At 38.2% G+C, this 27,663-nt stretch overlaps 2 protein-coding genes across 3 annotated transcripts in view; one reads left to right on the top strand and one right to left on the bottom strand.

The window, feature by feature from the left end:
• Window positions 1-27,663, top strand: part of PSPC1 (paraspeckle component 1) — a 592,911-nt gene that overhangs the window by 66,478 nt on the left and 498,770 nt on the right. The window lies entirely within an intron of this gene.
• Window positions 1,725-27,409, bottom strand: MPHOSPH8 (M-phase phosphoprotein 8). The gene is made up of 14 exons (XM_026070514.1): window positions 27,091-27,409; window positions 21,993-22,148; window positions 20,184-21,038; window positions 16,613-16,709; window positions 15,227-15,478; window positions 14,580-14,705; window positions 14,405-14,493; window positions 13,058-13,198; window positions 12,155-12,241; window positions 10,110-10,264; window positions 7,349-7,503; window positions 5,812-5,939; window positions 5,123-5,206; window positions 1,725-4,209 (listed from the first exon to the last, which is right to left on the bottom strand). The coding sequence occupies exons 1-14, from the start codon at window positions 27,334-27,336 to the stop codon at window positions 4,168-4,170; spliced, it is 2,613 nt and encodes an 870-aa protein (XP_025926299.1). The 5' UTR covers window positions 27,337-27,409; the 3' UTR covers window positions 1,725-4,167.

Consider the following 27,663-nt stretch of genomic DNA (forward strand, 5'->3'; position numbering starts at 1 on the left):
ACTGACAGGATGCGAGGCAGCGGGCACAAACTGGAACACAGACACTTCCATCTGAACAAGAGGAAAAACTTTTTTACTGTGAGGGTGACAGAGCACTGGAACAGGTTGCCCCGAGAGGTTGTGGAGTCTCTTTCCTTGCAGATACTCAAAAGCCATCTGGACACAATCATGGGCAACATTGTCTAGGTGATCCTGCTTGAGCARGGGAGTTGGACTAGATGATCTCCAGCGCTCCCTTCCAACCTCAACCATTCTGTGAAAAGTCACATTCATAGCTATGCTGCAAAGTACCTCAAACTTTTTTGCCTTCGCAAAATGGTTGACTGCAACTGCTCTCTTTGAAGTCTGAAGTAAGTAGAATAGTGACTTCCCTCTGTCCCACACTTCCTCCTGGCTACCCCCTTGAGATTTTTTTTTCCAGAGGGCTGTTTCCTACCCTAATTTCTCTACTGTTTTTTGTAAGAAAACCRAGAAAGGTGTAAAGTCTTTTATTTTTTCTTTCTTTCTTCTTCCTTCATTTTCACTGCTAACCCACTCCTGTTCAAACATGTGCTTCAAGCTGTCTGGGCCAATAATGYCTTCCATCTGTTTTTTATATTTTTTCCTTAAGCTGTTTGGTTGAAAGGGAAAAAACAATGATTAAAGGCAGGTTCAAGATCTGAAAAACATTTTCCCACGTCTAAGGGACATCATAGAGAAAAACTGAGGCATCCTCAAAGTGGCAGGATTCAAGGCTTGCCATTCATGCCCATACCACACCCATAGCTTAGAAAAAGGTGCTCTTTATAGCCCAGAATGTGAAAGAACTATGAGACCCCATTAACAGCTCTGCCTTCTGGAGAAAGTTCTAAAACTCTCCCCCTTTCTCCCTCCTGCACCCTGTTTCTGAGCCATGGTACAGCAGTAGGGCCTATTTTTTTGAGAGACCCTGTGGGAGTTCAACAGCTATCTCTCTGTACTCTGGGGTAGTTGCCTAATGCCATTATCAACATTTATAAGCTGTGTTCACCTGTGTATCCTTCCTCAGAAAGCAAGACTGAAGTACCTGCAGAATGCCATTCCTACAGAAGCCCTATCTAGGCTCCCATGATAGACAGATAGATACCTACCTGGAAGACTAACCTGATGGAAAGAGATTTTATACTGGATATTTTCCAATATTATAAGGAAAGGCAGATGTTGAAATGAGAACCATGGAAGCTGGAGACAGCCATTGTGGTAATACTAAAATCATTACTTCAGCTCAAAGACTGATTTTTGTGTCCCTTCTCTCTATTTCACCTTACTGAAAACACCTACAACTATAATGGAGTAGGATTAATATGAACATAACAGAAAAATATCCATTACTAGAATGCCCAAGACTTATCTTTAAGATAATATCATAAGATAGTTTGGCCCAAAGTGTGTCTTTAGGTCTCCCAGTAAAAGTGTGTAGACTAGAACTTATTAGAACAACCCTCAGACACTTTAAGCAATCCTAGCTGGCTGAGACTGCTGCTGCAGACTATACTGTCTCAGGGACTCATTAACTTCTCCATCTGGTTATGTCTTGAAACAGCTTCCTTCCATCCAGAGTGATCATAAAACATCTCCTTTTTAAAATGAGTGCTGAAAGCACAGAAAACCTGTGAGAGTCAGCTAGTGCCATCCACCAACTCCCCATATCTCTGAAGCAAGCCAGGAACGCAAGTACTTATGTTGCAGCAGTGAAAGATACTGAATCCAAGCCTTCAGAACAATTTATTGCCATTGCAGTTTATAGTTACCCCAGGTACCTTGCCTTGCTGATTGACAGCAGCAAGAAGAAACTGAGCAAGTACTTCAAAAGTATTTCTCCACAGTGCCTAAAGAATTGGCTTTTATTGTAGCTACTTTCTCTTCATTCTTTGTCCACCAAAACTTTTTTTGAGCAGGTGGGTTAAAAACATTTAGTAAATTAGACAAAACAGCTTCAAACACCTTTTCAGTATGCCTTTTATGCATCTTCTGCAGGGATCTTTATATCACCAACCAAAGAGAAAGACGGCTGCAAAAACCATCCTTTAATAAGAGCATCTTGAACTCAATTTTATTCCTCTTGCCTGTAAAACTCCTCCCTCCCTTCCTCAAGCCTCAATACAACCTGGGACAAGCTAGTTACTATGACAACTCTTGGAGCATTACTGAAGTTTTTAGGTTAGACTGTACAACAGTATCTAAATAGCCACTAAATTATTGTACGGACATTTCTTCAAAAACCTTTTGTCCCCACCTTTTACAGTCCTTGAACAGCTCAAACTTATCACTGAGGTGTGCTATACACAATTTATCACACATGCACTATACTGTTAGATGTACAATGCAGGAATAACTAAGGAATGGGTAATCACAATACACAAAAACTGTCACTCCAACATAAGGAAACACTTAAGAATATACCCTATCCTTATTAATCTTTCAGGATTATTTCATAATACCTAAGTTTAAAAATTCATGAACAGTGACTACAAAGAAATGCAGCTACACAAAATTCCCAAGGGCTGGTAGTGACATACCTGATTCTCAACCAGTGCTTGTTCTTGAATCTCAGGTGTTTATGCTTTAGCAAAACAATGAGGTATTTAGCATATTTCAAAGAGGTGTTGGTAACAAGTCTGTTCAAAAACAGACTTGTTCATATCGCATCAATACTGTTTAAGCAAAAAGATAGGCAACTATTTTAAATGAAAGTAGAAATGAGTATTTATATGTCATGTTGCTGTTCTAGTTTTATTTAGCTTCATGTGACATTCCACAAAATTGAAATAGTGTGCTTAGTTACTGTAATTTGGCATCTCTTAATATGAAAGTTTTAAACTTCCAAGAACCAAAATTTAAAAATTGGTTCACTGAACTTTACATTAAAAAGTCACAGTTCTTAAAAGGATACATAATACATTTGCACCATTTTGATGGTGAGCACTCAAATACAGTAAGAATTTATCCACAATAGTTTTGTTAACAATATAGGCACATAGCGGCATGTAAACTACACCTGGTAACCAGAACAGCAAAGGCACAATCTGGATCTTTTTACTTTTCAAGAGGTTGTTTAATTTACAAACAAAAATATTCTATACTTCATGCTGAAGTTTTACATTTGTATTTTATAGCACAGAACCATTACAGAACTGCTGTCAGCTGTAAAATGGGTCAGTTAGTTAAATTAAAAAAATATAGCAGCTCTTTGCACTGAGGAACTGAATATTTGAATTCGAGGGCAGTACACGTTCTCATCTGTCAGGTTTAGACCATCTGAAATCCTCTGTGCATCTTTTTGTCTACAAAAAGCATTGCCTACACATTTAAGGTAGGTACAAGTTTTCTGGTTTACTCTTTTCAGCTTGTGTTTGTACTCCTGTATGTCACTTGATTAAGAACTCAAAAGTTAAGATATCTGTAAAACTATCAGTTGCTTCTCTAATACAAAAGTAGTTTTAAAACACTGATATAACTAGGACTCTGACTGCGATCCTCTAAGAATTAAGCCTATTCAGATCTTTTTGTTCATGCCTGCAAACAGACTTAACTGTGGCTGTCCAAAGGGAATCACTAAGCATAACTGCTTTCTCATAGTAGAAAGCGCTTCAAACCAGAACACAGCCCCTAGCAATTCACAGTCAAGTCTAATGCAGTAACTTCAAACTGTAATTCCACCCATAGCTCTAAGAATATGACAGTTCTGCATTTTACATAGAAACAATGAGTTAAGACAAGTAGAAAATTTTAGTTTACAAATGGAAAAGATCTTTCTATTAAAAAAGACATTTCATTTAGTTACCTTAAATAGTTCTTATATGCACCATTCCACATTGTGGAAAAGCTGAAATACGCAGTCTGGACTCCACAAGTTAAAGAAAAACAGCATTATATGTATTGGCACGAATACTTACATCTACATCTGTACAAAGTGAAAAAACAAAAAACAAAACAAACGGACAACCCTGTTCCACCAGTGTAGCATATTCACCTGCTCTCCAACACATACTTTCCTATATGACTGCCAATGAATGACAATGAGATGGGAACTTAGTTTTAAGAGTGTGGTGCCAAAAAGTTCCAAACTGCTTTGTCAGTCTCTAAACAGAGGAATCAGAAGTATATCCAAAAAAAGTCAGTTCACTCAACACGCTTGCAACTTTGAGGTCACTGCAACTGCACTCTGTAGGCTCCTATTAGCAGCTTTACCTGTAAAAGCAAACAAAGGTTTCACATAAAAATTGTTCTCATGTACCTGTATTAAAAACCTCTGCTAGTATAAGAATAGCATGAGAAAAGGTATATATACAATTGCTAGTGACTGGGCAAGCAAAAGTTACTTACAATCTGCACTTAACAATAATAATAATAATAAAAAAAATTCAGCCTTGGGGAAAAAAAGATTCAAATAAACACTACTACATTAGTAGGTGTTTAACAGTTGACTCCAAATCTGAACTGGAGACACATGCACACTTCTATTTGCGTATGTATACTGATTACTTGAATACATTTTTTTTTAAATAATACTAAGTACTTTAAAGTTTAAGAATAAGGGAAGTCTTAATTCAGAAGATCTAAAGATTTACAGGCATATCTTCTGTGGATAATGTTACCAGAACAGAACCTGTTACTCATCTTGTAACATCTGTTGGGACTACTGCCAGAGTCACCTGGAAGCATACAACAGACTATGCAGACTATTTAAAAGCATATTGCGTATTTTAGTAAACGCTTCCAAGTTCTTCTAATCACAGAAGCAGTGTGTCTGCTGCTATATGCAGAAGGACAAATGACACTCCATGCATCTGTTAGTTGTTAAATTTGCAATACAGACAGAAAGAATTTTCAACTGTAACATTACTTTATCTTGGCTCAAGAATTATTCTTGTTACAGCAGGAAAATGTTTACTTATGATGGAACTAACATTATCCTCAGTAATGCTCCCCTCTGAGTTCTGGCAACGTCACAGGACAGAACCATAACTGATGGGAACAGGGTTGAGGAGACTGAGAAATCCTAAGTAGTTTTACTTTTACACCATACAACTAGAAGCACTTATGACTATGGAGGAGTTATTGCACGACAAATTAACATACATATTTTGAGAGCATTTTGTACCTTGGCAGTAGGAGCTTCTGCCAACCGTATAAAAAGCTTGTTAAGGCCTGCAGTAGGGCTGAAGGAATAAATAAAGTGACTATCCTAAAAGGAAAAAGAAAATGGACCAAGTTAATGACAGGATGCGGCCAATTATGCTATATGAGTGGACTTTAAAACATGACATTTAACCTATACATTTTTGAAAGAAAGTCCTGAATACTGCAAAAACTTGGTGCAACCACAGAGAAAACAAGAAGACTTGAAAAAGTGTGCATAGTGATGCATTTAATAGAAGAAAAAAAAAAGAAACAAACAGAAATCATTAGAAATATAGGGAAGGTTGTTAAAACAGTACAAAGTACTTACACTGAAGAAATTGCCTGAATCAAAAATTTGAGAGGCTAGGTGAATTTGAGAAGTAAGACAGCTTTTAAATTCAGAAATGTCACCTGCCTGCTCAAACCCTGAATTCTGATGTCCCTGCCTTTTAAAGCAAATTTTTTTTTTATAGAATCTAGTATCTGCAAGGTTTGCAGTTCCCCTCCATATACAAAGCAAAATTAAGTTTTGTGTAATAGCCCCTGGCCAAATCATGATAAACAAATGCTGCATTACAATACTCAAAATCCAAATTAAGGATCTAAAAGTACCCAGATTTTCTATAAAGATTTTATAAAACAGTCAATTAGTTATATGGGAAGATTTACCAAAAATACAGGAAGCTGGAATTTATCGTTTAAAACCACAGCTTGTACACTGCATGGTCCACAGAGCCGAGCAATGACTTCTTTACCGAAGAAATTTGAATGGAAAACAAACAGAAGAATTCCAGATCCTAGGAAAGGAAGACAATTAATTAGGTCACATGCCCCTGAAACAAGACCCAGGATTTAGAATTGCATACACTAAACTTTTGAAGACAACCTACACAGGTACTGTAGCCCCTTGTCATTTCTGAAGAGCTGGATTTTTTTTTTTTTTTATTTTTCCCCCTCAAAACTACACAGGACTGCACACTACATACTAAAACCAATACACTGGATACTTCTTTTAAATCTTTTTTTTGTAGTATAAATATTGAACTCAATGCAGCATCTAAGCAATAATGCAGTTCAGAACTACCAGAATTCCAGTCTCCCAAGCCAGGGAACCCCAAGCACAGAACACAACTGCCTTTGTCACTAAGTCAAGGTCTTCTGGCAGCAAGAATAATTTTGTGTGGCTACTAGAAGAAAAAGCAAAATGGATATAGCAATTCTCATGCGTACCTCACCTCCATGTTTTTAGGTTTGAGACAGTTGTAAAATTTAATGTAGCCTGGGCTGTCTTTTCTCTCAGGAAGGGAAACTGAATCTAAACAATTGCAGATTTTTAGGAACTGCGCTGAAATTTAATGCACAAGAATCTTCAATACTCTTAAATACATCAAGTTTCTCTTAACACATGAACAAATATGATGTTTCTCAATGCTATAAAGGATATCTAATCAAGAATTGGAAAACACTGAAACTCATACTCCAGTTCCTAAATAGAAAAATGGACTAACRCAACCACTTACAACCTTTAAGTAACAATTCAGTCAAAATAATGTATTATTTAGAGAAAATCAGTATCAGTAGATACAGACTCTCCCTCCCTGATACACTCAAAAGGTGAATTAAAAAAAGAAAGGCTCAGGCAAGTTGAGCAGAGATTGTTATCTGGATTCCTGACAGAACGAGGGAACATTCCGAAACATCTCAAAAACATGATTCCTAGCTTTTCCACAGGGGCCTAAGGGCAAAACAGAGCTAGCTGTCTCCGAACAACAAACTGACACTGGCTTGTTTTTTACAGTACTTCTAGACTGTGTACTGTAACAGTGCCCTTACTGTACTCCAAGACAGCAGTGTGTTAGGCACTGTACACAAAACAAGATGATCCACTACTTTATTTTGGAAGTACGCTCTTAATTAAGATTTTTCAAAATTATTCTTTCTAAGGTAAACCACTTATAATATTGTCACAGAGCCAGTATAACCCATAAACGGAAGAGAAGCTGCCCTGTGTGGCAGCACCAACTCTTGGGGGTGGGAACACCACACAAAACCCACCCATGATGCATCAAAACATTGCTCCTCCTCTCCCTAAAACAGTGCCTCCCACTATCAACTCCTACAATCTGTAATCTTTGATTATAAAGAGCACCCTTAACATGTAAGTACTTGAAAGGCAGACAGTAATATATATATATTTTTAAACTACCTTCTGGCACATTTTGTGGGGGTTTATAGTTAAAATCCGTAGAAAAGTCTGGCCCTTCACAGAGACGATGACATGCAATTGGGAAGACTGGCTCCAGCAAAGCAAGACGAGCTTCAAAATAATCCCTGATGGTATCTTCTGCTACTCTTGAGAGCCTAAACAAGTAAACAAGTGAGGCTTGTACTTCATATAGTAAAATTATTTTACCAGACATAGATTTAATGAAGGCTGAAGCAAAAAAGGATTCTAGAGTACCTGTTTTAGATTCCTGATTTCAGGAGTGAATGCCTTCATCACTAGCATTCATGCATAGATGAACCCCAGGTCCTGAATACTTTATTAATAAAACATTTTATCAGTGATCTGTTTGTGAAATTCATCTATCAGGTCCACAAAGATAAAAATTTGAAACAAGTGCACTGCAGCAGATTCCAAAAATTCTCACTAGCCATAAGCTTTGAAAACTCTTTATGTAGAAAGGTGTCCCTGAAATATTGATCTGTACACCGTGGCTACACAGAACAGACAACTGCCTCCCCAGCATGGCTGCTGTGTTGACCTGACTGTAAGTACAATGTAAAAATAAATAAATAAATAAAACACTGTATAATTTTACTGATGATACTAAGCTGGGAGAAATGCAATTCCCAATTAAACACTACTAAAATGCGGTTTAAAAGTAGCAACGCTGTCATTAAACAGTCAATGGTGAGCTGGAGCCAAATTAAAGTTTTATTTGTTGTTGTTGTTGTTTTTTTACTTTTCTTTTTTTTGGATTCGAGCAGGCAACCTAGCCTTCAAAAGAGAGCCCACATCAAACCAATAGTAATTGTCACTTTTACAAACAGGTTACAAGGTAATCCTCTTAGGCAAGCTTTTTTCCACACAAACAGGTTTTAAATGCTTTTTCAAGGCAAAGGTTATATACTCTGGAGGTGCTGACTCTCAGCTTTATAACTTTTTCAGCTATTATTCAGAGCACTCTTCTCCTTCATGCTAGTTGAGATTATCTCCAGAACCTAAAATTGAAGGGTTTGAGCTGAAAGAAACCACAAGAACCAAAGCCAGCTCAGAATGCCTCTCTGCTCTTGTCTCCAGATGCTAGAGGAAACAGCATAAGCAATATGGGAAGTTACAAAAGTTGTCTTTTTCTTGGTACAGAGCCCAAGTTTCCAGCAGTCACTGATTTAGAGACATCCCAATCAGAGACTGTACCCAGATCATACCTCTCTTCTGACCCACTTAATCCCTTCTGAACTCCACTATGTTTGAGTTCAACTTTCTGCAATCATGAGATCCGTAATTCAGTTGTTCTGTAAAAAAATATTTCTGTCTCAAGCCTGTCACTTAATCATTTATCTGGATGGATGATTTATTTTCTCTTTTTTAAATTGTGATCTAATTTTCAGCAATTTCATAACTGAGTTACTTTAGAATTCACAGTTGAATACACAGGTGGTCCTGGAAATGTATTTATTTGGATTTTACTGATTTTCACTAAAACATCTTCTACTGACATTTCACTTTGAGAATGTTCCACAAACTTCTCTGCCTTGCAGAAGGGCTCTCTGACCTCCATTGGGAACATCACTGCAACTGTCATATCATAACAGAGTGTTTGCTTACTGACCTTATTGCAGTAAGCTCAAATGCAGTATTTTAGTAGTACTTTTTCCTTTATAACTATGCAAGATAGAATACTAGCAAGTATCAGTGACCATAACAGACAGTTTCTGTCAGGACAGATTTAAGAAACTACTTGATGGGGAAACAAGAGATCAGAGACAAAAATCAGCTAATGCTTTCTATATACAAAAATATCGCAGAATAAGCTTGACTACAAACTACCTGTTAGATATCCTATTGCATTATACAGATAAATCATTAGGATAAAATTATCATAAAACAACAAAAGGATCGTGTAATGAGACAGTGTTCCTCTGGCACTAAACATGCATTCATGCAAAAGCTCTAAGACCATCTCTAAATCTTATCTAAGTTTAGAGACTGTTGGTTAAGATTTTCTGACCTAATAGGTTAACTCATCAGTATACTTTTAAACTGATATTTAAAGAAGAGCTTACTCTTTCTCCTCACATCTATTTTTGTCTCCCTTTGGCATCCAGATTAATTGACTCAGTGTATTTTACATGAACATATCACACGAACACTCCACATTCTACGTATGTTGCACAGCTCTTAAATCATTCTATTGAATGATTAAGATTTTTACTTCTACCATTTACTGTCTTGAAAGCTTCACCTTTCTGGCACAGTGTTCTTGAACCCTCAGCTCAAAACTAACTTAACATTCAGCAACATCTTAATTTTTATCTCCTATCTTCAGACTTTTCATGTTTTTTAGGGGAAAAAAAAACTCCCCACAGATTTTTTGCTTTCAAGCAAGCTGTTTTATTTAGTATGTTCCTAATAAGAATTTACATTGACCTGTCCTGTGTCTATGCACTTTTAAAAATTTCCCATTTGCTTTCTTTCTAGTTTGAGGAATGTCTTTTGCTTTTAGTAATTCCATTTTTCTCCTTTCCATCTTTTTACTCAATGTTTAAGTAACCACTCATTCACTTGTTAGCTCACATCACTTATTTCACATCATTTATTAGTTGGCTTTCTGCCCAAAAGAGATTTGTGTTTTTTTCTGGCGTTGTCCCTTTTTCCCCATGACTTAAACCAAAATGATGACATGTCCAATATTTCAAACTTTACCAGAACAAACACAAAATTCAAAATACAGTTTACTTACGTTTCCAAGTGACTCTTGAGCTGCTCATATACCAGTACATTATTACACTGTTTAGCAAAATGAAGTGCATTGTTCTGATGCTTTGACAAAATGTTACAGTCTGCTCCACTTTCAATCATAAGCCGCACAATATCAGAATTTCCTCTTTTACAAGCCTGTGCAGAAAGTGAGCAGAATGGGGAAGAATGGACAACAACAACAACAACAACCCCTTTAAAACAAAACCAAAACACTGAAGAAAGCAGAATTGTAGAAATTAATTTAAAAAAAAATCCAGAATTAGTTACAGTTCAGAAAAGACGTTTTCAAGTATTCGCCCTTTAAGAGCTAACAGAACTTGGAACTTAGGATCACATTTCAGAAATATTTTATTTTTATCCTGGCAATACTACACACCAGATCCTATAGAAGCACCGACATTCAGGGTTCCAAATGGACTTAATTAGAAAAAATTATAAAGTCAAAACAAGAACAACAACAACAAATCTATAAAGACAACTGTATTCTGCTAGATTATAGTAACTACAAAGTTTCTTAAAATTGTTAACCAAAATAAATGAGTTTCTACAAAGTATTCAGAATGACTAAAGTAACACTTCAAAGTGTCTATTTTTCTAGAAATCTCAGTTCAAATGAGACTTCAGATATGCAGTAAATTAAGACAACCTGCCCCAAACTGTTATTTAGATATGTTAGGCAGTCACTGTACCAGCTGCATAAGTGTCCAAGGCTGTTCAAAGCTGTCTGCAAGAAGAATTTCAGGGCATCTCAACTGAAGACTTGACAATGATACAGGAAAGCCTAAAAAAACCCTCTGCTTTGAGGAACGCAAACAACACGTACTCTTGGCTGTTCATTTTCAAATAGCTAATTCAAAAGAATTAGAAGAAGGCACAACAGAAAAATTTCTATCTTCATGAGGCCTTTCAGAAGATAACTGGCCATTTGTTTCAGACCTGGACTTTCATCTATGCTTTCCATCCATGATCTTAATAACAAAACAAAAAAATCCTCATAGAAAGGAATAAAGTGTCAAGATTTTTTTGAAGTAACATCCAACATGTAAGGTTTTATAAGAGTGACTTGATAAACACATTTAACACTTGCCCCAGTAAGTTACTGGAAACAAAGACCTGTTCTTAGTACCTGCACAGCAAAACAAGTATCCAGAATAAATCGTTGTAGGCAGCCTGTTAGAGACAGTATGTATAGCCACGCATTAAACGTGAAAAACAAGCCTTCAAAAACTGCAAAGCTCAAAACTGAAGTTCTTGGAGGCAGCCAAATTCTGAAAGATCTGGGGGTTAAGTGACTGAGGAAACCACAAGCCTATCATGATTGTTCTTTACAGAAGATGTGAATTCCCTATGCTTGTTAAGCCTTGCAGAAGGAAAGGGAGAAACACCACCATACCATCTTGGACAAAAATTTTTGTAATCTCTTTTGCAGATTCACTTAAATAGCCTAAATATAAATGCAGCAAGTTTATCAGGAAGGGAAATTTTTATATCAGATAATTCCACCAAATGTAAGAAACTAGTAAGAGGAGCATAGACTCTTTTAAAGGTCTTTGAATTTTCCCAGTACAACAAAATAAACTGTTCTTCCTTTTAGGATGTGTGTGGGGGGGAGCACAGAAGAGTCTTTTCATCCCAGGATCTCAGTAAGAGATCCAATTTACCATCAAAGCATCAAGCAGGTGATAGATGCTCCCTTCTGGAGTTTTTTTGTGTTCCTGCTAACAAACAGATTCTGTCAGTTTTAAGACTACACCCCAATTTTTTTGATCCAGGTAGTGGAAGARGATGATGAACCACATTTAACACTATGCTGATGGCAAGCAGATCTACTGCTTAGATAAATTAGTATGTTAAAAGATGGATTAATTACACTGGCTGGAAAAACTAGAGTAATTTTCTATTTCAAATGGAGCATATGTTCCCTGACTAAACCAACTCTGGAAATATGCTTATGTCTTCAACTCTCCATTAGCTCAAACGCCAAGTATTATTATTAAACCACATCAGGACATATATTGAATTTACCTTCATTAAGGCAGTTTCACCACTGCTCTGCTGCATGTTCACATATGCCCCAGCTTCCAGAAGAATAGCTACTGTGGTTAGAAAATTCTTAAAAAACAAAACCATAACACAAGTAAGTATAGAATATTTTGTTTTRGTTTCAGACTATAAGAAAACCTTTATTTAAAATCCATCAGTAAAATCCAAAATGTGAAGCATGACACAATTAACATTGTTCTCTCTTATTGCTCATGAAGAGCAATTTATACTTGGGCAAGTAGAAAGCCTTGCGTATCTACAATTCTTACCTTTTTCTAAATCCTGTAATAAGAAACGCCCAGAAAGACGACAGTAGATCTGCCCTAATAACTGAACTGGAATCAAGCTCCCTTTTGGCCTTTTATTTCCTGTACTCATAAGAAAAAATGAACCAACCTGAACAACAAAAGTACACTCCATGAAACATCCTTAACTCAGCAGTCAAGTTGGTCTTAATTTGAGAAGGACTGACCACCATCTCTATCCCCCTACTCGCAAGTACTAAACCCTGCTTAATCAGAGATTTGCTCTCAAATCAGTTCAGATCCCATGTAGCCAGAAAATGTAATCAGCAGTTCTAAAGACCTTCAAGCCCCCAAGATAGGCATAAATTCAGAGAGATCATTTGCCTCGTGTTTCCTTCTAGCTAGCCTCCTCAGGATAGGGTTTTGGGATCACCTACAAGGCAACTCTGAGATTTTTACGCTACAGTAACCACAGCCATCTAAATTATGCCATTTAGGTCACCCTGCTGTGTCCAGCTGCCTACGTTTTAGGCCTTATCCAAGAAGGTGGGGGGAGGGGGAGGGGAGGGATCTAAATTCAGTACCACTTTTAAAAGCAAATGCAAGAGCCAAGAACTATAAATATGACAAAGAAACCAACCTTTTCAGCTGCATGTATCAATGCAGTTGTTCCATTTTTCTGTCTACCATTCACTTTAGCTCCTTTTCTGATTAGGACCCGGAGAAGGTCATCATGCCCACCTGCAGCAGCAAGCATTACTAGGGTCATTCCACTTGAGTCCTGCAACAACAATTGTCATAAATCAAAGCTGCAGAACAAACTGCAAATGTGTCAAGAGATTTCACCAAAAAACAAACCAAAGAGGTCCTTCCCTACAGAAGAATTCACACATACATAACTACAAGACACTGACAATGTATCAGCTCCTACTTCTCTTCTTCCATAGGCTGTGAGCTCCATAACCTGCAAAACACCTAATGTTCTGAGGAACAGAGCAACAAGAAGGAAGATCAGAATGGTATCTGAGGGTGGGAAAACCACAAGACTATGTAAAAGAACTGGCAACCGTCCAAGAAAAGAAAACAAAAACCCACAAAAATGTCTCCGTTCCTTGATCTCTATGGAGACAATAGCTCAAATTTATTTAAAACCAGAAAAAAAAAAGAAAACGTCTATTTAGCTACTCTACATTCAGAAACAAAATATTTTATTCCGTTTTTGTGGGCTTAAGCCAGCTACAAGCACAAAGCTGCTTTCAGATTTAATCTAAGTATAAATAYGAAGAGATTTCTCTGAGTGGCCAGTCTTCTTAGTTATTCTTGCATTTTCCACCAGATATTACAATCCAAAACACACACACTTGCCTCAATACTTCACTTGGCATCACCTTTTCTACCACCCAACAGAAGTTTTAGCATAATTTATGGTCAAAATGCTACATAGTACAAGTAAACAAGATCAGCAGTAAAAATCCTAGTATAAGAGATTTTAATTCTCAAAATTTCCTTTGGAAGGATCTCAAAAGATCCTTGAAAGAAAAAAAAAAACAATTAGAGCACAGCTCAGATGTAGAACTAGGAGAAATCAAATTTCAAATGGAGTGAAGTGGTCCAAGCCAGCCAAATAGAACATTCTATTTTTGTTTGCTTGTATAGATATTTTTATATTTTAGCCACTTGACCTGTCAGATTTCATCATACCTCATACCATGTACAGTTCTACATTTAATATTCGGTTAAATCCAGCAGGCAAGTCTGTTGCTAATCTGGCTACTGAGATACTCCTGTCAAGCTTTACTTTTTCTTTAGAAGAAATGGGGAACAAATATTGAAGCCTCAAATTCTATACTGCCTTTTCTCYTGTGCTTGTGTTCACAAGGTGAGACAGAAATCTGCTCCTTGCAAAAGAGAGGGGAAAAACTTTGAAAAAATACAATACAAATTTAGTATGTTTTAAATATATTTTTCCTCCTCTCAGAATAATTACCTCTTGATCCAGATTATATTCTTCATTTGAAGAAAGTGCCATCTTCACTGTCATATAATCTCCATTTTTAACAGCATCCCTCAGGAGAGCTGTAAAATAAATTTAATGCAGATATAGGATATTTCTCTTTGAAACGTCAGATAAGAAATGTCCCTTCCTCCCAGCAACTACTCACTACTTGATATCGGTTCTGTTGAGACATGATTCTCATCTTCTCCATCAAGATGCTTCTGAAAGTCTTCTAGTGTCAGCCATTCTAACTGCATGTCCATACCCAAACTCAAGACTTGTTGCTTGCCATCTATCATGTATTTGATTTTATGGAAGAAAACCATAAAATAAGTAACAAGTAACTAATAAATTGCCAACTCATTCACTGCTTGCCATCCCTTCAATGATCAGCAGTGCAACATACTTTTTTTCATTCAAATTGACTCTGAAAGTCAGTGTGGAAAGGCTCCAACAATGAAGGCTACATTATTTTTTCTTGTGTTTTAAGTCTCTTTAACACAAGTTACTGTTGGCTGCTACTGCCAACAGTAAGTTTTTGCTTAAACACACACACACACACACACACACAAAAAAACCCACGCACCATTCATTTGGTCTAAGAGATTAGGCTGAAGTGTTCACAGATGAAACACTCCATTACTGTAATAGCAAAAGCATGCTGCATACTTGGAAAAATTATCAGCGAGTTTTAAAAGAAAACATTGTTTTAGCCTCCTGGGAGACAAGAATTGGAGCACCAAAAGATGCAACGGAGAAAAAAAAATTAATGCAAGTGCTCAGCTTTCCCTTAGATTTGTTTCTACTGCTCACCAGAGTTCTCCTCCATTTGACACACATCCACTACTTCTCGATCACCTTCTGCAGCAATGTAAGTCCATGTATCTGTCTCGTCTCTTATACTCCTCCTTTCCTTGTACACCTTGCTGTCTTTTGATTTTAGTTCTTCCACAAATTTATAGTCTAGACAAGATTCTTCTCTTTTACGGTTATTCTCAGAATACTCGTTTTTTTCCTCTGAAGCTACATTAAACAAGTCAAACGCACTTTTGATGTCCTTATAGCCTAGAATACAGTTTAAAGACAGATACCAAGAGTGATTATTTGAGTCACTATTACATAACTGAGTAAATGACTAGACTCCATTAAAAAAAGTCTATTTCCTTTTCAGAGGTTAATCATCGTTTAAGCACAGCAGTAAGCTTAACAGCTTAAACCAGAATGAGTGAGAGCTAGTTTGCCCTCGGCTACCTTGGCAACTCTTGAGTTGATTGCTTTGAACACAGTACCATCTTCTCTTTAAAAGAAAAAAAATAATTTAGAATAAATAAATCACTACTTGCATAAATCACTACTTTGAAAATACCATTCAATATTTCTGATAAATGTACAAAGGACACATGCTATATAAAGAACAATAATTACTCAATCTGTTTGTTACTTCTTTTTTAAGCATTGTAAATATCTATCCTACTTTAAGTCAAAGATATTTCTCTAATACTAGCTATTTGACAAACCATAGTTCCTCCTACATCCATTCATAATCAAAGATGGAGCTACCTAGTCACCACCTCAGGTCATCGTCAGAGTAGTGAGAAAATTTATCCTGAATAAAATCACCCAGAATTTTACTGGGGTCAGAAGCGGTACCATTAATACTCCATTATACTACTTAAAATAGAAGTAAAATGCATGAAACCCAGGCATTTTCCTTCATGTTTCAAAGCATCTTGTTTTGGTGATATTGTAAGGCTTGTACAACATAACTCATCCTCATGGCTAAAGCAGGAGGCAAGAAACCTGTCTCAAGGGAAGCTACTTTCTCTAATCATACAAAGTGCATATTCGTAGTATTATCAAAACACTACTGAAAACGGTTGAGAGAGTTAGATGAATTCCTCCTAAAAGATTACTATTACCAGCATAGTATGGAAGCATAGTTGACAATACCAAATGAAAAAGGGAAAAAACTTGAGTTTGTCTATGAAAACTCTAGAGATTTCTATATACTTTCATGCTTCATACTCTCAATACACCAACAAAGCCATTAAATAGCAGACTTTTGCTTCCTAAAAATAAAAGCTGAAATTGTTGCTTCTGATGTGTGTTACAGAAACACGCTATTCTGCTCTTGTAGAAATAAGAGGAGTATGTCCTGAATGGTCTTTCCCTTCTCTCTTTTAAGCAACTGGCACTTACTTTTTAGGCCCTTTTGTTCTCTTCTGCTCTTTTCTTCTTTCTCAGACTCTTTTTTTTGGGATTTTTCTTTTGTTTCATTTTTCTTTACTTCTTTCTCCTGTCATTAAAAAAAAAAAAACGATTAAAGTGGTAGAGAGAAAATTAAAAAGAACCTTCTTTCACCACTCAAATGAGACCATATACTTAGAATTAGTACTACTCAAAACTGCACGTAACACACTTGTGGACATGCCCAAGAATTAAACTGGTCACAGGGGAATTATTCTGTGAAGGCTTCTTAAGTAAGAGAACAGACGCTATTTCTAAAATAAAAGGATAGAGCTTCAATTCTTACTTTTACAGCATCCCAGCCAYGCAAGGTGCTTTACGGCATGAGACGCAAATATGCCCAGAACAGCTTACATTTAAAATTAGACTACATTACAACTTGCCAAATTGAGATAAAAAAATCTGCAAAGACAAAAAACAACAGGAACCCTATCCTATTTAACATCATAGGTCTTAAATGTTAGTTGTAGCTTCACATGAGAATAGTTAGCAGGCAGAAACTAGTACTGCCTGTTAGTAGTATTCTCTCTATTATAACCAAGATAACTGAAATCCCATCATACCAAGGCTACAAAATAAGGAAGCATGAATAAATATCTGAAATATTTAAGTGACTGCAAGTATTTATTTACTAGAAGAAAATTCAAAATTATGAACTTATTTGTTCTGAATGCTCAACCCGAAGAGAACAGAATTATTTAAAAGTATTTAGCACCTTCACAGCACTGTATTCAAAGCAGTTATGATAGCACTGACTTCAACTGTAACTGAGAAAACTCTGTATTTGTACACACAAGGTTCTAGGTTTCCCAACTTACACATGCAGAAAATTATGGCAACAGTAATTTGTTAAAAAGAGACAGTCAGACAAAATCCATCAAAAAATATTACATCCACACAGCGACTGAGTTTAGCAATATCGCATATCACAGAAGAACTTCATGGCAGATGTGGGGATATAATCAAATCCACCAGAATAAAACTCAACTGCCTCCACTAAGAGTTGCCCTTCTGTTCCTATAATCCATTTTCTATATTCAGCTGGCAAATTTCAAACTGCAGAGAAAGTGGCACAGGGCTTTGTATCAGCTCGACACTACCTGCTATGTGGTACTGCATGCGCTTTGTGAAAAACCACCACCAAAAGAAACCCACAAGATCTACAGACTATGAATTTATGATTAAATGCTACCATTTTCTAGACACAGGACAAACTTGAATTAAAACAGAAGAAGAATTTAATATAGCATAACGTGTTAGCAGAGCTGAGACATTTAATCCTTTTCTGCACTCCCCACCCAAAAGCCCAGCTTTTGATCACTAACATGGTTAACTAGTAGCACAGACAGCTGTTATTCCCTGCAGATGCTCAGTAATTAGGAGATAAAAATTCACCAAAGGGATTACCAGATATTTACTAAGCAGAAGAGCTGTTAAAAACAGTAATCTTCTATTCCAGATTTTAGATATTGATTAGATTCACAATATACCCTACATGTTTATTTTTGGAGCCAAATCAAAGGGAAAGCTTCAACATATGTAATGACTCCAGAGAACGTTATATTGTAAATTGTCATGACAGTGTTCTGTAGTCAGCTAAATAAGGAAGGACAGGTAGTTGAAACACGTGAAATGATAATACCTGGAAGAAATAATGTATTTGTGACAACAACTTAGTGAAGCCAAAAAAACCCACAAACAAACAAAACACCCCACACCCCTAAGTCGCCCACCAAACCCACCACCATAATGGGTTCACAGCTACTCTGGAGAATAACTAACCAGTTACAGAAAACTTCGTTTGAGTCTCCTATAGAAACTGAGCAAAGAGCAGACTGTCTTCTGTTTCCCTGGTACCTCCAATCTACAAGAGCACCAGAAATGCAGCTGTAAGACAGACCTACAGCTTACTGACAGCACTAGCTGAAAAGCGATATGCAGACACATTTTCATCTGATTTCTTCATGTTTGGGGAGACAGGATTTTTATATCACTGGTAAATAGATCTCCAAAGATGTATCTGATTATCATCACTGATTTATATTTCTGAAGAATGCTATGGCCTCAAACCATAACAAAAATACTTGGAATAAGAAAGGGCCATACTATTTCAGGAATTAATAGAGAATTATTTAAATAACTTTTTGAAACATGGCTACGCCTCACAGCTATTGCTTAACCTTTTTTAAAAGAGCTTTCACCACTAAGCTCCAGCAAAATAATATTTTATGTAGTTCTACTCTGAAATTGCTCCATGTAGTGTTTCTATTCTCTATCCAAAATCAATCTGCTTACGCTTAATGCGGCCTGCTTAATCTGGCCTTCTCTATACATACAACAGTCTTAATTGAGGACCACAGCTGAACCTATAGAAATAAGATACATGCTGCCATGGAATTATGACCTCAGGAAAAGCAGAATATAATCCAGTGAATTTCAAGGCATTTTGGCTGCAATTCTGTTTTAAGTCAGAAAGTGGTTTCCTTTGTGCAGCCAACAAAATCGTTGGAACTGCAAACTGTGTTAGAGCATTTTCAAGCAGCTGAAAAATTTTTTTTTCAAAAGTAACTTTTTCTCAGAAATGTTCTAGAAATATTGCTTTAATTTTTTCCATATCTACACTTTTTTTTCTTTTGTTTTTACCACCCTGTTTTTCTGAAAACAATACTGTACTCAGTGAGGAAAAATAAGTATTCCAATCATTGATTAGCTCATTTCTTAGATCCCGTTGAGCATTTGTAATTAATATAGAATCAAGTCATGAAACTAAGCATCTTTTACGTACACCACAGAAATTCTGGCAAGACAAGCCACCTGCACAATTACCTGGGAGACTTGGGTTCAGAAGTGATTTCAGTATTCCAATTCTTAGGTAGGTGCTAGCTGAGTGATTGGCTTTTGAGAAAGATCAGGTGTTCGTCTTACCTCAGAAGCGCACTTCACTGTGCAACGCTGGATGAATAGTCGCTAGAAGACTGAATGCCTTACCGTACAAGCGGACTATACAAGCAGAAAGAAGTCAAACTGAAGCAATTGTTGAAGGCAGGGGAGACAAGAGGCTAAAAGTAACAGTACATATTTGCAGAACCAATAAATTTCATTTTAAGTAAGTACACATAACAAGCAGGAGAAACTCTTACTTTTCTGGATACTCAAAAAAAAGAAAAAAGAAATTTGATTATATATAAGCTTGGTTTTGGAATACTACTTTAAGATTACCTTTCATAATGTGCCTCTATTCTTCAATACCTCCTCTCCATTCAGACCATATTTAAAGACACACTTCTCTCCTAAGGTGTTCCCTTCTTTATAGCATTCAGAATCCAGAAATTTTTCAGTTTCCTTCATAGACTGTGCAGTGGGCCTTGCCTTTCTTTTATCTTTCTCATAAACTTTCCAATTTGTATTTTTCTCTTTGCCATCAGAAACAGTAGCCTTTTGAAGTATTTATGTCCCTCAAATATCTGCCTGATCTAAACATTCTCCTTTTCTCCCCCCACTCCAATGCATTAACATTGCTCACCTCCCCAGTTGAATCAGTTGACTTGCGTCCTCTTTCATCAGTGCCCAATTTTAAACCCTTCTGCACCAGAACAGGAACAGGTGACACTTTCTCCAAGTCTGCAGTGACTATTTTTACTTTTTCTTGACTTTTTTGCCTTCTGTGCATGCTTTTCTTCTCTAAGTAGGTATCCTTAGTCTCCACTTTTCTACCTTCCTCTTTATAATCTTCAACTTTATGAAGTTTTTTCTTCTTTCTTTTAACCTTAACTTCAATACTATCATCTTCATTACTAGCTGATCCATCAAGATGCCTATCAGAAACGGAATCTTTTTCAGCAATTTCTTGTTCCAACCTCTCCTTTCCGCTTCTTACCTTTTGCTTCTCCTCTTTATTTTCAGAATGTAAGTCTGAATTTTCATTATCAGCTTCTTGAGAAAACGCATCATCTAAAGTACTTGATTCTGAGTCAAACTGAAGGTCTCCGTGCTTCTCCTTCCGTGATTTTTTATTTTCTTTAGAGTCCTCTTTAGATTTTATTTTTAAATCTTTAGATTCTCCCTTCTTTTTCTTGACTTCTTTAGTATCTTCTTTCTTTTGCTTCTTTGGATCTTTTGAATCCTCCCTGGTTTCTGAAGTCCTTTTTTTTGGTTTTGAATCTGAAACCAAACTATCTGAAGAATTTTCACATTCTATTTTGGGTTTTTCTTTGAGTTTTGCAGACTTAGACTTTTTCTTCCTCAGATCATCCGGGCTTCTATCCTCTCCATCTTTCGACTTTTTCTTTTTCTTCTTTGGTGAAACATCTTCTTTTGTTTCACTTTGCCAGTCACTATCAGATTCTGCTTCAAATACATCATCATTTAGAGGAAGTTTCTATAATGTAGGGGGAAAAAAAAAAAAGATTTCTTTCCCCATTAAGATGTATAACTTAGGTATAAACTATACAAAAATGAAACCCAAGGAGAAGAAGATTACAGGTGGTGATGGTAATGGGAAAAAGTCAACCTCTTTAAACACTGCAAACATTCCTCATTGCTAAATTGTACAATTCGTAAACATTACAATTCTCTCTCACTTATCTAAATCACATTACTAACTACTTGAAACAGAATCAACACAAACAAGCTAAACCAATCAGACACCAAACAGAGCCAGATACCAGAACAGAACTAAATCTGACTTTCTTCTACACCAAAACCAATTAACCTGATTTTGCAAAATATATCTACAGCTTTCCCAGAAGTAGGGTACAAGCTTTCAGAAAGATTCTTAATCACGATTTTGAAGCTAACCAAACAGTTTAAAAAAAAGGCTACATGCCTTATTCTCGCAATTAATTTTTCTTTATTTATTTCTGCCTCATCTATTTCAAAGTTTAACAAGCAAAAACCCATCAATCATCTTCCACATGAAGCAGGAAGGGGAAGTGAGCAAAGTGCTCAGCTTCAGTAACACAACAGTGTGCATGTGGACAGGGAAAGGGGGCTGCTCACATTGTTGGAACGCTAATTAAAATGACCATATATTATTTACATAGTCCCATTTTAAAATGACCGTGTATTATTTACATAGTCCCATTAAACACTGAAATAAAGGTGAGACGGCTTTAGAGTCTACAAGCGAACTTGTCAATTCAAACAAATTCCCTAAACATACAACAGCAGCAGCGTTCAGTTTCACCTGAAGCACAAAACAGTTTCAGATTGCAGAAATTCTTTAAATCTTCTTTAACTCCATATCCAATGCCTTTCCTTCTCCCTCCCCCCCTTCCCAGGGCCTACATGGGGAAGATGTCTTCAATACATGATACCAAAAGGTGAAACACACCTGTATGTCTTTTTTAACAGATTTAGGCTTATTGTCCACAATTTTTTTTCTGAATTCAAGCAGCACTTCTTTGCAGTCTTCCAAATGAATCTCTGGTTCCCAGGTATCATCATCAGAGGTGTATCCCTTCCATCGTACTTTGTAAAGAATTTTACCCTGTAAAAACGATGACAACAACAACAACAAAAATCATTTCATACATACAGCACAGTACTGCTCTGCCTACTCATTCTTGTGGATCTCAGCAGCTAAATCACTTTACATATATGAGAATGAATTTTAATGGAAGTTCAACCTGCAGTTGACATAAGAATTTCTTCAATTATTTACATCAGCATCATGTACTGAACTAAAGAGGTGTTACAGCATTTCAGAAGACAAAATGGTTTTATTCAAAATGTGTAATATCTAAAATTTCTTCAGAAAAGCAGCAAAACGAACAGATCATATAATCCCAGTTATTTTACCAAAATAGATTTTCTGACAGCTACAAAACTAAATATTAATACATTTTCAAATTTTAATATTACAGCTATAAAAATTTCAAGATTGAATTGCTTCTTTTTGCTGAAAAGTTATGCAAAACCTTAAGATCAATAATGCAATAACATCATTCACTTGATTTTATATTGGAATTTATAACATGCTGGATTTGTAGTCAGTGCAGCTCTTGATAAACTGAAATATCAACAATCAGAAAAAAAGGAGTCTTTCAACTAAATCTAGACAAAATCAGAGTTTCTGTGTTTCAACTGAGTTGCTCTTGATGATTTCAGTAAAGATTACATACCGAAGCCCTAAGCCAGTTGTTTCAATGGTATTTAACCTCACTATAAGAAAAATATATAACTTTTAGTCCCTATCTTGTAAGTTTTTTTTAAAAACTAGTTTAGAAAGTCTTTTACCATTAAAAAACAAAAGAAAACAAAACCCCAAACTTTCCACCAAATCACCTCTTGCCCTTCTCCTGAATAAATTAAGTAGTCTGAATTCTTAAGTCTCTCAAAACAGACTCTGTTTTCCTGCTGAAAGGCAATTCTTATTAGCTTGGACTAGGCATAATGCTAACATAGCCAGGCAAGTGGCAACTCACAGCCTTCTGCACCAAGCTTGACTGAAAAGCACAGGCATGTCCTATGAAATCAGGGTGGTCATACTTACTGATTAAATCTGCAGGTATGACAAACCAACAGCAAACTTAACAAAACCCACTTTCCATATAAACACATACCAAATACCAGGCAGCATAACAGTTTCTTAACTTATTTTCTGAAAGGAAGTCTATACTGAGCAAATGTACTAAGCAAAGCACCTTTGGAGAGGCAAAGCAGCAGTATTTCTTGCTTTCAGGAACAGATTGGTAATGGTCCCAAAGATCCAATGCTGTTAATCAAGTTTGGAGAAGGGAATCTTCAGAAGCACTGCCATTTAACATTTACTATTAAATATATTTCCACAATTTTCGCCAGAGCACCATTAACCATTTTCCAAGGTCATATATATGCTACTCAACTTCAGTAAGCAAAACTGATTATAATCTTTATCAGTATTTTGCTTCACAGCCACATAAACAAGTAGCCTATATTCAAACACAGTAGTATACTTCCCCTCTTGCAATTTAGCTTAACCATACACTTCTGATTCAGGAATGTGTTTTCAAAACCATGTTCATCCATCTCCCTTTCTTTCTTTTAATGGGGTTCCTCATCAAATAAGCAACTAGTATCCCTCTGTGATGGTACACTCCTTCCCCCTCAACCTGACCTCCCTCTAAACAGCATGTAGACAGGGGGCTAATTGAGCATGTGCAAGCTATAGACCGTCTAGCATGCAAATATGACTATGAGTCAATCATCTCCCCCCCATAAATAGGGGGCAGCCCAGAGCCCCTTGAGCTCTCCTGCACGGCAGCGGGCTGCACTGCAGAACCTCCTCTTGAGCAGGGACGCCTCTCAAGGTTACTCCTCGAGGYTGAGAGATTCCTTAMCCRCAACAGATCCTCAGTGAGTAACAGCATGCTGAAACTTTGCAAACTTTGCTAAGTTATATCTCTGACTGATTGTGCACATAATCCCTTAGACGTAAACTGTTGACCAAGTCTGAGACTAGGATCAGATCCAGCTGCACCCAGGCTCCCCTCAGAAGGAGTTTGGAAAGCAAGGGGGTCCTTTCTGAACCTCATGACTCAAGGGGAGGGTCTCCTTTGCACTTGCATCTGACCCTGTCCTCCATGCAGTAAATAACTGAGTGAATCTTGCCAATCAAACCTCGTTAAATCATTCTTATTTATGACTGAACTTTGTTAAATCACTATCTTACCACAATAAACATAGTACTGCTTCCCTCGTACGAATGAAGTACATCACTCTCCACTCATCTGCGACATCCTCTTACTACAGTCGCAGAACAACCTCAGTTGCAAGGGATCTCTGGAAGTCAACAAGTACAATCCCCTGCTCAAAGCAGGTCCAACTACATTAGGCTGCTCAGCAATTTGCCCAGTCAAGTTTTAAGGACGGACATTGCACAGCTCCTCTGGACCGCCCTCACAGCAAGATTTCTCTTCCTTGTTTCTAAACAGATTTCCCTATGTTCCAGGTTGTCCGCTGCCTCTTACCCTTTCAGTGTGCACCTCTGAGAAGGGTCTGACTCTGTCTGCTCTACACCCTCCCACTGAGTAGGGTGGACAGTGCTATGATCAGCCCTGAGCCTCCTCCTCTTAAGGCGGACAAACCTAGCTCTCTCAACCTCTCCTTGCATGTCCTGTGCTCTAGCCTCCTTATCACCTCCATGGCCCTTTGCTGGACCCACTCCAGTAGGTCCACGCCTTGTCCTGGGGAGACCAAAACTGGACACAGCACTCCAGATGCTGTCTCACCACTGCTGAGTAGAGAAAAAACATTTCCCTTGATCTGCTGGCTACACTCTTGGATGTGGCTGCAAAAACCTTCTTTGCTGCAAAAACTGCTGACTCATGTTAAATTAACTTGTTCATAGGGAACTTAACATGTTCACTGGAATGTAAATATAAGTCTTTAAGCTTACATTATGTTTAATAAACCAAAGTGAGACTATTCAGCTGTTGAATGACTCTGTGTTCAGTACATACTTGAATGATACAAAATTGCAGCTTATCAAAGTGAATTAAATGAAGACGAGATTGCTGTTCATCATACTAAAGTTGTAGACTTTCACTCATCTCCTAGAATTATTTTACTCATATTATTATTTGTTCTGTTACTTACAAATAAGAGAATATTTTAAAACATTTTTATACTGCTATAGTTTCTACAAGAGCTAGTCATGGGCCAAAACCAACTCTTATTGAAAGGGATATCACCATGTAATTAAAGAGCAAAATTAAGGTTACCTGCTTATAGGTTACACCACAATTTGTCTTGAAGCCTGTCATTTTAGAAGAATTTTTGAACAGTAGAAGAAGCTTTCTAGGTATACAAAACAGAAACATTCCCAAACTTTTGTTGCCAACTGTCTTAAGTAGAACATCTTAATGTTTCACTTATCAGTAGGTCCAACTCCCCAGCCTAATGCCATTCTTGATGGGCTGCCTCTCTGCACTAGCTCCAGCAGTGTCAGGGCAGGGAATGACAAGAGCTTCTCCAGGCAGTGCTTGACTGGCCTCACACTGAGCCAGCTTCTGTCCAGCACAGCCAACCTGCTCGGGCCACGTATTGTGCTTGGGAACCTGCAAACTGGGAACCTCTTGTCGAACGCCAACTACATTAAATATATGCCACTGAATATCCCGTACAGCTTTTTTTCAGTTCTGTATACCCAACAGAATACAGTTCAGAACCTGATACAGAATAAACTGTTTAGAGGAAGAAGGAGGCAGAAAAAGGGGGTGGGAGATGCCTTTCAGTCAGCACATACAACTTTTTAAAAAAAAGGAAAGACTGTAATCCATGTATACTGATGTTCTTTAGAAGCGTGTGGAGCGGTATGACTCTCCAATACATAAATTTTACATTCCATCGTTGTAACGGAAGGGTACTCTTATATTTAAGCTTGACGTACTATTTGGACCAATGACTCTCATAGGCAAAACTATAAATATTATCTCTGAAGCATAACATTCTTAAGAAATCAAGACACAATCTAACTGTGGCAGCATCATGGACATATAAAAAAATTCTTGGTCCAAAGGTTCTCTGATCTAAGAGTTTCAAAATCTTGATACACTAAGCAGGCACTTCTATACCACCATGTGTTTGACTAAAGCCTAAAGCCAAACTTATAAATTAGTTAAACAACTTGCAAATATAAAATCATTAAAAAAAGTTATGTAATTTTTTGCATTTAAAATTTATGAAATTTTAGAAAAGTTTCAACCAATTCAGGCTACTTTCAAAGAAAGAAGAATCTCTCTAAACAAAGAGAAGAAGAGCACTATAGTTAGTTATTTTAATTGAAAAGAGCCCCTCTATTTAAAAGGCTTTCACACATTTTATATGCCAGTAGTGTTTCCCAGCAAACATACTCTGAAACTACTTCAAGGTCTCCATCATATTCAATTCTGCAAATTTCAGCACTCTAAGTTTACATCGAAACACAATCATAGGTCAGGCAGAAGAGCAAAAAATAGTTTAACATTGCAGGGAAAAAGAAAAATCAGGAAAGACATTCCAGATATATCTTACGTCAACTAAAAAAAAAAAAAAGTAGAAGAGCTTCTTTACAAAACTACTACTGTTTTAAGCTACAATTATAATAGAAGTACAGTTTTTGCGTGTTTCTCGTGCAAGTAAAGAAAAGATGGGTAGAAAAAGCTGCATGAAACATCGGTCTCTTACCTGCGCAGCCTGCAAAGCCTGCGCGCAGAAAGACTGAGGGAGAGCGCCACGCGACCAAGCCCACCCAGGCCCGCCCTGCTGCAAGCGCTGGCGGCCGCCCCTGCTCGCCGCGCTCCCGTGCGCTTTCCCGGGGCAGGGGGAGTCCGGCCGCTAGGGAGCCGCTGGCCCCGCCGGGGCGGAGGGCGGCCGGGCTGCGCGCCAGCCCGCCGAGGCACCCGGCGCCGCCGCCCGCGCGGGCCCCGCCGCAGGGCGGCCGCTGACAGGCGGCGGCGGCGCGCACTCACCCCCTCGGTCTTCACGTCCAGGATTTTCTCCACCTCGAACACGTCCTCCTCCTCGTCGCTCTCCCCGCCGCCGCCGGCCTCCCCACCGGCAGCCGCCGCGCCCGCCGCCTTGCCAGACCCACCGCCGCCACCGTCTTCCTCCTCGTCCTCCTCATCCTCGGCCGCAGCTGCCGTCTCCTCCTCTTCCGCCGCCCCCTCCAGCCTGACCGCCGCCGCCTCAGCGCCGCTCCCGTCCGCCGCCGCCATCTTGGGCCGAGTTTCAAACGACAACGGGCAAAAGAGGCTGCGACATCCACCGCCGGGCGAGGAGGCGGCAGGGCGGCCGCCGCGGCCAATCGGCGCCCCGCCAGCCCGTGACGCACGGAGGCGGGGCCCAAGCCTAGCAGCCTCCGTGCCCTCAGCGTGGCAGTCGCCCGCAGCCAATGAGCGGCGCTCGCGGCGGGAGGCCGCAGGGGGCCGCGGCGGCGCCCTGACAGGAGGCGGGCGCGGCGCGGCCGCTCCCGCCGCCGCCAGGCCCGCGCTCCGTCGCTCCGCCCGCCTGGGGCGACCGCGTCTGCAGCCGCCGGGGCGCGG

The sequence above is a fragment of the Apteryx rowi genome, unplaced genomic scaffold (genome assembly GCF_003343035.1).
Source record: "Apteryx rowi isolate R43461 unplaced genomic scaffold, aptRow1 scaffold_311, whole genome shotgun sequence".
Lineage (NCBI taxonomy): Eukaryota > Metazoa > Chordata > Aves > Apterygiformes > Apterygidae > Apteryx > Apteryx rowi.

Excerpts from the sequence above, each read along its gene's own strand:
- MPHOSPH8 (XM_026070514.1), bottom strand. The coding sequence starts at position 27,336 with ATGGCGGCGGCGGACGGGAGCGGCGCTGAGGCGGCGGCGGTCAGGCTG. Across the intron at positions 7,504-10,109 it reads CTCAAGAGTCACTTGGAAAC|GCTCTCAAGAGTAGCAGAAG; the intron begins GTAAGTAAACTG and ends TTACTTGTTTAG. Across the intron at positions 5,207-5,811 it reads TCCAGCTTCCTGTATTTTTG|GATAGTCACTTTATTTATTC; the intron begins GTAAATCTTCCC and ends TTTTCCTTTTAG.